The sequence below is a fragment of the Micropterus salmoides genome, unplaced genomic scaffold (assembly GCF_014851395.1).
Source record: "Micropterus salmoides isolate LMB-PRFRI ecotype aquatic unplaced genomic scaffold, ASM1485139v1 Ms_hic_scaffold_12, whole genome shotgun sequence".
Taxonomy (NCBI): Eukaryota; Metazoa; Chordata; class Actinopteri; order Centrarchiformes; family Centrarchidae; genus Micropterus; species Micropterus salmoides.
This window is the reverse complement of record NW_024040263.1, coordinates 13,731,778-13,744,171: the sequence shown is the minus strand read 5'-3', so window position 1 is coordinate 13,744,171 and position 12,394 is coordinate 13,731,778. Positions and strand designations below refer to the sequence as shown.

General features: G+C 40.2%; 1 protein-coding gene across 2 annotated transcripts in view; it reads left to right on the top strand.

Annotated features, from left to right (window-relative positions):
- klhl5 (kelch-like family member 5) overlaps positions 1-12,394 on the top strand; it is a 56,344-nt gene that overhangs the window by 418 nt on the left and 43,532 nt on the right. Inside the window, exon 2 of one of the 2 annotated variants that reach the window (XM_038713488.1) lies at positions 1,444-1,507. In XM_038713488.1, the coding sequence (XP_038569416.1) occupies positions 1,444-1,507 (64 nt within the window). Of the gene's footprint in view, positions 1-1,443; positions 1,508-12,394 lie in introns of those variants that run through there. The other variant, XM_038713487.1, reaches the window with a different exon arrangement.

The following is a 12,394-nucleotide window of genomic DNA, read 5'->3' as shown; positions in this document are numbered from 1 at the left end:
AGGAGAATAACTCAAGTCTAACCCGTTACTAATAATTGTTAGTTAATATCTAACCTCATATGTGATCATTATGACTTTGTATCTCATAATTAGATACAAGATAATACACATCTAAGTCTTGATTATCAAATACTACATTATAATTTTGAGATAAGATAATAATCATTCAGTTTCTCATAATTATGACTTTGTACTTTATAATTATGATATACCAACTCATTATTTAAAATGACTCCTCATTATAATGAAATACTAAATCATAGATTTCAGTTACTAAGTAATAAGTACAAAATACTGCATTATAGTTGCTCATAATTATGAAAAACTACTTCATAATTATGAGTTAGTATCAGATAATTATTAGGTACTATGAGTTTCCACAGACCTCAGGCCGGCTGCCAGTCCTTTAATCAACAATGCCACACAGTAGAGAACTGAAAGGTGTTTCTATTCCTGCTGTAGAAGAAATGACCTTTCTGTTTATCTTTTTTATTTCACTATATTCTGAAAAAATATATTTTTTTCCTTTGTACTGTCTGACTTGATCTCTGTTGGGTGTTTAGTGTAGCTCCAATTTTACGGTTGGGTTCCTGAGAGCCACTTATCTTGGCAGGCACATACACACACACAAACACAGCATACACACACACACACACACACACACACACACACACAAACACACACAAACACAGCATCCACACACACACACACAAACACAGCATCCACACACACACACACACACAAATGATCAGACAGACCCACACATACTCAAACACACAAACACAGTGATGAGCATGTCTGGCAGGTGGAGCGTTATCTCCACTCCACAGCGGCTTGCCTCTCTCAGGGCTTAGTCGGCAGCTTAGAATGGGACGGAAGCAGCCAAAACGAAATAAAATCACTTCCTCTCCTTTTATGTCCGATCAAAGCTGCTCGACACTTGGAGCATTTCCAAATATTTTGAGTGTAAGGCTGAAATGTATTTACCACCATGTCACCTGTGATTGTTCAGAGTTGTGGTATATACAATGGCAGAGTGTAAGGAGAGGGTGAAGTGAGGAGATGCTTCTGTCAATGTCTACCGTGCTGAAGTTTCCTTGAGCAAGACACCCCCTCCTAATGTATAGCTCAGTGGAAGCTGTTTGGTATTCTGACGCTGCATTCAAGCAAAGAAAAAAATTATTTATAGAGATCAAAACCTCCCTCCTTCTTGAAAGATTAATATAACCTTTTAATCAAATTGACCACATTTGAATGTCACTTTATGTTTGGGGATGAAAACCTTGAGTTAAATATATAAAAAACTATGTATTTTATGTTCAGTATGTTATCTCACAACCTTACACAGCCATTGCAAGATGAGAGTTAGACGATCACAGAGGGAGGTGAAACACTGATTAAACCGTTGTGACAGAGTGAAATTGAGTGTTCCACATTTTTCAGGGGACCAGCTGGAAACATCCTCAGGATCCTCGAGCCTCCTTGAAACCTGGTTAGAGAACCACAGGTATGGACTTGCTCTCCTTTATTTTCTGCTAAGTTAACTGACAATCCAGCCTAAAGAGAAAAACTAAAACCTCCTTTTAGTTCCGCACAGCATGAGCCGAACTTTCCACCTGGCAGTATGCCAGAGAGCTAATAAATCATTCTGGGTTGATTGGGTGGAAGCTCCAGCAGATGGACTCATGTCAATTTGAGACCTGACTGAAGTTAGTTGGGTCCTATAAGAGGAAGGCAAGTGTTAAAACGCTCTGGGTCCATTTTATTGCTTTTCCAGCAGGAGAGTCTAAGTGTGGGAAGTGGCTTGCCAGAGTTGGTGTGTCTGCTGGTCCATTCAGAGAAGGATATATTATATAAGTAGTGGCCAGATTGCTGTTAAATTCTGTAAGGATGGATTTTTGTGACCCCTTGACCCTTTATCTAAAACCACCACCAGAGTCGATTTCCCCTTGAATAACACTTTGGCCCTAAACTAGGTATCTCCAAAGTAATAAGTAATAATTTGACATTATGGCTTATTCAATTTCTTGGAGAGAGTAAGAAAATTGATACCACTTTCATGTCTGCACACTAAATATACAAGTGGAGATAAGAGGTGATTAGAGTAAGATATAGTCCTACACAGAGCCCCCTGACTCCCTTTCCAAAATGTCAAACTATTCCTTTAAATTTTCTGATCTACACAAAATCTACAGCATTTTTCCTTTAAAGTAAAGCTCCCAAGATAAATCTTTTGATTTTAATGACACCATGGCGCAGCCCTCAGAACAAACTTCCTCAAGAATGATGCTAAGAATATCATTATGTTCCTTCGGTACTATACCTTTATGGGCTGTAGCTCTGCTGCTTCCAGAGATCACTGGCAGATCTTACTTACTAGTCCAACAGACAGAATTCCTGCTTGGTGTCTGTCTTGCAGTCTTTTATTTTACAAAGCTCTCACCAACGTCCTCTTTGGTTTCTTTGTCTCTGCCAGTAGCTAATACTATGTCCATAGAGGCTGCTGAGCCCGGTTACATTGCCCACTTGCTGGGCTCCGGCACGACACTGCGCCAGTCTCCACCAGCAACAGTATAATGTTGCTTGAAAACTGTGTAGAAAGCTAGCCAACAAAGCTAGACAGTAACCGACGCACTTACAGTAAAATTACCAACGTCCGAGTGTGTTATCTAGTAAGTTTGCTAACATCAACTTGAGATACATAGCTTGCGACTAAACCTCTGACTGTGAAACCACACACAACAATCACACTGAGAATACTCAGCTAGCTTCTTCCAAAGAACTTACAGTGTACAGTGGGTACGGAAAGTATTCAGACCCCTTTAAATTTTTCACTCTTTGTTTCATTGCAGCCATTTTCCAAAAATCAAAAAAGTTCATTTTATTTCTCAGTAATATACACTCAGCACCCCATCTTGACAGAAAAAAACAGAAATGTAGAAATTTTTGCAAATTTATTAAAAAAAGAAAAACTGAAATATCACATGGTCATAAGTATTCAGACCCTTTGCTCAGTATTTAGTAGAAGCACCCTTTTGATCTAATACAGCCATGAGTCGTTTTGGGAAAGATGCAACAAGTTTTTCACATCTGGATTTGGGTATCCTGCCATTCCTCCTTGCAGATCCTCTCCAGTTCTGTCAGGTTGGATGGTAAACGTTGGTGGACAGCCATTTTCAGGTCTCTCCAGAGATGCTCAATTGGGTTTAAGTCAGGGCTCTGGCTCCATTCAAGAAACCAAAAACACTCTAAGAAACCTAAAACCTTCCTAAAACAAAAAGCTCTAAACTAGGCTTCTAATTCCAAAAACAGGAGAAAAAAAAAGGATGCAAACAAAATGGGCTTCCCACTCCTACTTAACTGCTAGTACCTGAACAAAGCTACAACAAAGAAAATCTGTATATAACAAACAAAATGGCTAAAGCCAACAAAACAAAGTTGTCAACGACAATAATTGGAGTTACCAAGTTAAGCTGTTCCAAGACCAATGTGTTCACTACATAGATTCACTTACAAAGTCTAATATGATCACAACAGTTCTCTAGTCACAATGAACACAGACCATACACACAGTACCTGGCTCTTCTTCTTCTTCTTCTTCTTCTTCTTCTTCTGGCTTTCCAGCAGACTAGATGCCTTACGGCATATTGCTGCCTCTCACAGTTCAGTCTCAGTATCGTTTTATGGCATCACCATTCTCAGAGACGTAATCCTGTTGCAGAAAGTCCATGACTGCTTCCACTATCCTCGATTGGTTCTCATGAGGATTCAAAATGTCTCTCATAGCGCAGAGTATAGTTGATCTCTTTACCTTTTGTACTGTTGACATTCCATAACACATGTTTAGCAGTCTGTTGTTGATTGCAGGTTCTGCAGAGTCCATCCTCATGTTTGCCCATCTTTGCCAGATCCCATGCAAGTCCACAGTGTCCCAGTGTTAGTCTTGTCATAATTACAGAATGTCTTCTGGTTTCACCCAAGTAACACTGCTCTGTCTTTACTTTTTTTTGTATTGAATAGTAGTGATGACCCCTTGTTTCATTTTCCCACTGCCTCTGCCACACTGCTGTAATGTTTTCCTTAATGACAGACCTACATTCAGATACCCCAATACAAACTATAGCCTATGTCTCTTTTCAAAGCCATTTTTGGTGCCCTGTCTGCCACCTCATTCCCTTCCACCCCAACATGTGCAGGCACCCAAAGAAATCCCACTGACCCTCCAGCCTGTTCGATTCTATGCAACAGAACCATCAGCTCTACAAACAAGTCTGGCCGTGCTCCCCAATTGCTTCCTCTCAGAGTTTTTATCACTGAAGCCGAATCTGAGCATAATACTGCTCTCCTTGGTTGAACATCCTCCACCCACTGTAGTGCCCATATAATAGCTAGAAGTTCTGTTGTATACACCAATACCCCCTCAGACAGCCGCTTGAGCTTTACAATTTCATATTGTGGGGTATAAAAAGCAAAACCCGACTTCCGAGTTTGTGGATCTTGGCATCCATCTGTATAAATCTAAAGATAAGACCCCCAATGATTTTCCAGTCTTTGTTTTACCATATCGGAATACACAGTGCCTTCATGATGTTTTATGTTGTCCATTATACTGAAGAAAGTTCCCCCGTTCCTCTCACTTTCTTCAGGGCCTCTGCATATGACATTTTGCCCTCAATTCTCGTTTTCTATAGCTCTAACATGATACTCAGACACCCTAAATGAAGATACATGATTTCCACCGCAGTTACAGCACTTAACTATGTCAGCTTGACATTGAGTAAAGTCATGGCTTCCTCCACACTTTCCACACCTTTTATTTCCTCCGCACGCTGCTGCTACATGGCCACAGTGTTGACAGTTGTAACAGCGCAGCGGGGGGCAAATGTATTGTCTCACTGGAAAGCTCATATATCCAAGACTGACTCTTGTTGGCATAATATCTTGCTTGAATGTTACTAGCCCAGCAGTGCCAGATGCTTTGAATCTCCGTCCTGCTTCAATCTCAGCTCCTTTTAAATTCTTCAAGATGGTACTCTCTGCCATCTCAGGGCTTACGTATATTACCCCTTTAGCATTTTTAGCTTGACCAGGTATGAAACATTCTATAGGCCTGTTGAGCAGATGGCATTCAACCTCTGAGTATCGTTTCTGCAGAAAACATTTCCATTCATCATCATTTTAACATTTAGAACTTTTCCCATTTTGTTTTTTTAGCTCCTCTGATAGTCTGAGAAGGTTTAAGGCCATGTCACTCTTATCTTTGAATTTAACTATCAACTTAAATCCACCCTCCTCTTCAAACCTTGACATTTTCCTCATGGTTTGGGAATCGTCACTCTCCTATTGTTGGATCTATCTCTTTTTTCAGTTTGCCTGGGATTTTTATCATTACTCCCCTCTCCCTCACTTGGCTTCCCTTTCAGCGGCATGGCCTACCCCCTGTTGGGGAGGCCTGTCTGCTGCTTCCAACAGATCACAATCCAAGCTCTCACAGGGGATGCCAAATTGAGATGTTATATAGGCCTACCAGTCACCGTGTAAGGTTAATGAGTCAGAAAAGTAATTTGAATCGCCCTCCAAACCGTACAACTCCACCACGTCCGGTTCCGCCAGTGCTGAGATTGACTCCAACAGTCTTCGCCATCCACCTGCCAGGGTCATAACACTTGCTTGCTGAAAAGTTGCATTGGTGCCGCAAAGCATAACAATGTTACATAGTGAAGTAGCTGGCACTGGCACAGGTAATGACAGAGATTGTACCATCAAAATGATTTTGAAGCTGTTTCAAATACATTTACTACATAATGTTGCTTTAATGTCAGACATATTGACAGTCACCTCGGACAGGAATCATTTGAGAGACAGGTACTGTGCACAAGTTATTTTTGGAGCACTGCGTTACTGCAGAACTTGATGTAGAGAGTTTAGAGATTGTATGTAACAGCATGATTAAATTAGGGATTTAGGTACAAGTGAGGACATTTAACTACAGGCTACGCTTCACAGGCTCAGTGCAGGTTATAGTTGTATTTCAGGCAAGATGTTGTAGATTTGATCCTTCTCATCATACCCTCGCCGCGATGTCTGAACGTAATCCCTCGTCTGATTGAATTGGATACAAAGTTGTTCTCAGATAGACTAAGGCATCACATTATTCATCCTTTACACCTTTTTTGTGTTTGTGTTGATTAATTGAAGGACAAAAGAAGTCAAGTAGGTTTGTTTTTGTTTGTAATGCAGTTTATGTTTTCTTTTTAAAAGACTCAGCTTTAAAACTTTTGAATGAGGTGTGATACTTGCTTGTTTTCTGAGATATAGGTTGCATTTTTGGCATAATTTTAAGGGTTTTGCTCATGTATTGTTGTTACAACCTCATTTTTAAGTTGTTTTTTTTTATTTTTATATGTATTACCTAGTTTTTGGTTCCATTTTCAGCCACATCCCTTATGGTCTGCATTTTATTCAATAAGTGATCAACTGCATCAAAAACATTGTTTTATACAATACATACAATTTATTCCTGGGCTACACTAATGTCCTCTTTGAATATGTGTTAGTGGACTGAAATTTTGGCAGTATGTCTTTCATACGTTGTCTGCTGTGGCCTGTCTGAATAATGTCTCTTTTGTTATTTGGCACTGCGCAGGGGCAAATTAGTTTTCCCTCTAGGAAATAATGAAGTTATCTAATCTAAACTTGCTCAGCTCACATTGCTTTTTAGATTTTGCATCAGTCATGCAGCTGAATAAAATTCAACATGCTAATGAGACAAGAAAAATCCATCTCCAGATCCTCTTTTGCCTACATCTTCATATTTTAACTGTGTCAAGTTTTTCATCTTTGCCTCTTATCTAACATCTTGCATCTCAGGAGGAAGCAGACTATCTCACTTCTGGTAACTTTTTAGCCAAAAATGCAGTGTGGCTCTAGGGATGGAAATGTTAATTTGTTGTTCAACCACTTTGAAGTAGACTAAATTGTATGCACTAATGGATAAATTGACATGGAATGATGATACTTAGTCCAGAAAGTGAAACCTACTGACTTCGTCTGATTTTTCATTTAGTGTCATCATCAAGTTAAATTTAAATTTGTCTAATAGAAAAAATACCTGCTGTTCTTGCTATGGTGAACATGATAAACATTTCCCGCAAACATCAATATTAGCATTGTCATTATAAGCAAGTCAGCATTCTTTTTTTATCATTTTGCTCAAAGCACCGCTGTGCCTAAGTACTGCCACTGACTCCTGTTTGATGACATCTTCCCAGTCGCTGCTGTTTTCTGTGTTCATTCAGTCTCTTAGTCTCACTTTCAGGGCCCTTGCAATTTCAGAATCCAACTGCTGTCTCATGTTGCATACCACTTCGCTTTTTCCACATCAAGCACTTTCAGAATCTCTTGTCCATGTGGGTATAGGATTTAAAGCCAAAACACAGAATACACAAATATTAAACCATTTCTAAAGCTTAATATCACATAAAATGTTGAATGGCTTTTTCAAACCACTACAGCAGTGGTAAAAAACTGAAGTGCACCATACATATGAAGATTTTTTCAGCTTCGGGACCATTTTAGTTTGTTTAGTTTTAAGTCAGCCATGTCTGCAAACAAAATAGGCATTAGCTTTAGCTTTGATTTATTTTTCTAATAACAATGTATCAAATGACAATGTAACAATGTGAAAGGGGTCACTTGTAGTGTTAAACCTGCAGAGAATTATCACTTGAATCTGCATCTCTCCTCGGCTTTACAGAGCTTTTTAATGAGTTTCAGCTCATTGTTTAGCTGTCTGGTCCTCAACTTTACTGTTTAACTCTCACCAATCTCATAGCAAAGTTCTCAGCCACAGAAGGCAGTTTTTTCTGTGGAAAAGCTCTAAAAACCCACGGTACACTCCCTGTTCAGCACCAAACAGCAGACAGACACAGTTGGGACTAGCTGGTCAACATAGAGGAGCAATTAGCCAAAGAGCCAGATGTTTCCCTAAGGAGTGTATAGAGACTGAAGACAGAGCTTAAAGGGAGTGAATATTGGACTTGGCATTCACTAGATGGCCAGAAACACGACTCCAAAGGGATGATAAAGTTGCTCCGTAACTGCTGGATGTGTAAGTGAGCAACTGTTTGACAACACGTTTGCCATATCAACTTAAATGTCAACGGTGTGTTCACAATATGTTTCCACAGCACTCAAAATATATACTGTAATTTTCTCTTTTCCAATCCCTTTGTCTTAAATGTATACATATTAAAATGGAGCTAATGGCGTGCTGATTAATGTATGGACTGAGCTAAATGTATTTTTGAAATGATGAGCCGAACTCACAAAATGCCAAACAAGTGAAATGAGAGACAAACAAGGGAGGAATAAAGGGAAATGAGGTTTGAGTAGTGAGCATGTTTTTCCATACCAGGAAGAGGAGGAAAAAAGAACTAGGAGGGACAGCGTTGTGATTTAGAGCTGTGTCAGCAGTAAGGCGTCATCTGGCTCTCCAGAGACGAAGCCACTGTGAAGCTTTATGACTCTTTATGGAGAAATTACGATGTTTCACAAAGAGATTATCATTATGAGCGAACCTTTAAAGGTGATGAAGGTTTCCAGACTCATCCTCCTTGTGCCTCTGCCTGTCTGTCTGTATCACAGTGCTTTATATTAGTCATATGTGCTCTGAATACAACTCAACTCTGCCCGTCCTCGCTGTTGTTGTTCACTCGTGTTGTTGCTCTCAGACTTTCAAGGTTTTTAGAGTCAGATACATCTTTTCTTGTGTGTGTGCATGTGTTGGGAGAGGCAGTGCTTCAAAGGATAGCGCACACTAAAGTGGGCTTAAGTGGGGTGAATTTTACAGGAAGCTCAGAGCTATCATGGTGCTGCATCTCTTTTTTTATCCCTTTATGTTTCACCTTCCCTCTCCCTGTCTTCTCTCCTCTGCTGTAACCTTTTCTGGTGAGAAAATGCCACGTCAATAAAAGCTTTTTAACATGAGGAAAAATCAATGTGCTCCGATTGCACCTTTTTTCAAGCCTGCCTCCATAACAAATGAGTGGTTCTGCAGGGTGGATGCTGGGTAAACGTGCTGTTTTCTAAAGTCTAGTTTTACACACTGTACTTAATTGAAATGAAAATCCTTTAAGCTTTTCAAGTCATGTTTGTGTTGATATGAATTAACATGAACACTTAAAAACTCTTTATCGGTCACAACTCACATCATCAACTTTTATTGTCCTGAAAATGAAAGCAGGCAAGCAGGCAGGGATGCAATAAAAATGCACAATAAAAATGCAACATAAAATTAAAGCTGCAAGCAGCGTTGGGTGGGCCCTCGCATGTGTAGCACGTCGAGGTGTGAGGCGGCCGCGTTGCAGATTCTGCCAGTGTGGCTATGAATTTCCAACATGCTTCGGACGCTGAACAAATGTGTTAATCATCACTTCCTGTGTCCCCTTTATGGGGCTACATAGATCTTCGCACTACGACTATAAATGAACATGTAGGGCCTAGCTGTGTTCGGGCTAGGACTGTTATCAAGCATGTAAAGTTTGGTGCAGATGTGAGCATGTACACTGAAGTTGAAACAACTTCCTCTTTCATGGCATATCACTGATTTTGGACGCCACGCCACGGGCACACCATTTCACGAAAACTCACCGTTTGTACAACTTTTAATCTTCAAAGGCTGAGTGGACAGGAAAAATCTGATGTCAGTCGGACTAATTCTCTAGGAGGAGTTTGTTAAAATATGGAGTGTGTAAAATATCCAAATATAACCATAAAATTCAAAATGGCCGACTTCCCGTTGTGTTTAGGACATCACTCAAAGAGGCTTTTTTGTACATCTGGATATGATACATGTGGCACAAAAATTTCATACATGTAGGTAAAACGTGCCGTGGGGGCTGCTTCGATGAAGATCACTTCCTGTTGCCAATAGGTGGTGCTATGACTATGGGTGACTGTTGTCTTGTACATGTGTTTAGGGCAGGACTCTTTTCAAACGTGTAAAATCTGGTACAGATGTAAGCACGTACAGTCAAGTTACAACAACTTCCTGTGTCATGGCGAAGAGTTCAATTTTGCCACCACGCCACCACCACACTGTCAACTGCCAAGTCACAAGTTTTACAACATGGCTTCATCAATGCGTTATGGGGTTGATGCGTCCAACCTGCTAGGAGTAGTACATTACAGCGTAAATTGTGTCATTTCCTGTTGCCAGCAGGTGGCGCTATGACTTTGAGTGAATATTGGCAAGTGGATGTGTTCAGAGCAGGACTTTTGTTATACTTATCAAATTTGGTGCAGATGTGAGCATCTGTACTGAAGTTATAACATCTTCCTGTTTCATGGCAAATTACCAATTTTCGATGACACGCCACGGGCAAACTGGTCGACTTGTAATAACCGTTTAAATAACTTTTAATCGTCAGTGGTTTAAAGTGTACAGCAAAAATTTGAAGTTGATTGGACTAAATCCCTAGGAGGAGTTTGTTAAAGTACAAAGTGTGAAAATCGCAAAAAAATACCATTTAATCCAAAATGGCTGACTTCCTGTTGGGTTTAGGCAATGGCTCCAAGAGGCTTTTTTGTACGTCTGGACATGATACACGTACCACAGAAATTTCATACATGTAGGTGAAACCTTGGGGCTGCTGTGTAGGGGGTGCTAGCGAGCCATTTTGCCACGACCATGTGCAAAACCCATAAAATACGAAATTGTTCGCCATGTCTGAATTATGTGCACAGTTTGGTGAGTTTTCAAGTATATTTAGGCCCCCAAAATTGAGGTTACTTTGCAGAAATATGCATGATATAGAGACGCATCATAAACCCACTCGGTAAGACCAGACAATCAGTCTCTTATTGAAATGATCAATTCAAACATCTTTGAGTTGAGAAAAAAATGCAGCCGCTTTATTTTAAACATAGAAAAGTCGGAAGCATTCAGTGATATTTTTGTTGCATCTGTATTTATTCAGAAGACTTGATTTCCATGTATGAAGTAGTTATGCACGGCTCTTCATTTAGTACCACTTCTGCTTGTCACTGCCTAAGTGACATTCTTATTTGTTGGAAAAACTAATAATATGCAAGATTCTTCATCTGCAATACATTGAAATAGTGTCTGCCTTCAAGTGGTAAGAAACATAAATGATTAATGCTTTAAAGAGAAAGCGATTAAGAGAGTTAAGATCATGACACCAAAGATATATGACTCCTTGTTCTCATTTCTCTGGTATCTCACACTTTGGTCACACATTGACAACTGAGCCAGTTCGCTCATTCGCTAAAGAAGAAGCTATAAAGCGGCCCTTTGAGTTGAGATTATTTTGTCAGTCTGTTTATGTTTCCACTAACACACTAACACTAAACTTATAAGGCAGAATCAAAACTCCATCCATCCATCCTTCAGAGTTCTTCAATCATATACTGAAAGACCTTGATAAAAGATGAAGATTTCTCCTCTTTGGGCGGCACGGTGGTGCGGTGGTTAGCACTGTCGCCTCACAGCAAGAAGGTCGGGGCAACGGCTTCAAACCCCGGTTGCCCCGGCCTTTCTGTGTGGAGTTTCTGCGTGGGTTCTCTCCAGGTGCCTCCCACCATCCAAAGACATGCGGGCTAGGTTAGTTGGTGACCCTAAATTGTCCTTAGGTGTGAGCGTGAGTGGTTGTTTGTCTATGTGTGGCCCTGCGATGGACTGGCGACCTGTCCAGGGTGTACCCCGCCTTTCGCCCGATGCCAGCTGGGATTGGCTCCAGCCCCCCCGCGACTCTGTACGCAGGATAAGCGGTTGACGATGGATGGGATTTCTCCTCTTTCTTTCTCTTCCTGGTTTGTAAATTACACTTTATTTCTAGACCTGACTATTCTTGTCACGTCTTGTTACACAGCTTGTACAATGAGAATAAAATGAGCCTTCTCTCTAACATTATAATGGAAAACTGCACACACAAACATTAGACACACACACATACACAGTCTCTCATGCATGGGAGCAAATTTTATTTTGGGATAATGTTATTCATGAGTTTGCTAGAAAAGGAGCAAGCAGATGTTTTGGGAGAAAGCCGGCTGGTAGCTTTGACATTCCAGTGACATTGGCTTTTTCCTGTGAAATTTTGTTTCATGATTTAGATAAAAGAAATCACTCAGAGGAAGCAGGTTCCTTCTGCATTGTTGATTGTAATATTTTTTGGCATGGATAAATATAATCATACATCACTGAGAACATTCAAGTCATCAAGGTTTGATTAACATTTTATCACACATCCCTAGACTCTCTTTTGCAACAGACACACACACACATCCTAAATGCTCTTCTGTCATCTCATGATTTCATTGATTCTCTCACTCTCTCAATAAACCAGATGCAAAGCTCCCTTGGCTAAAATAT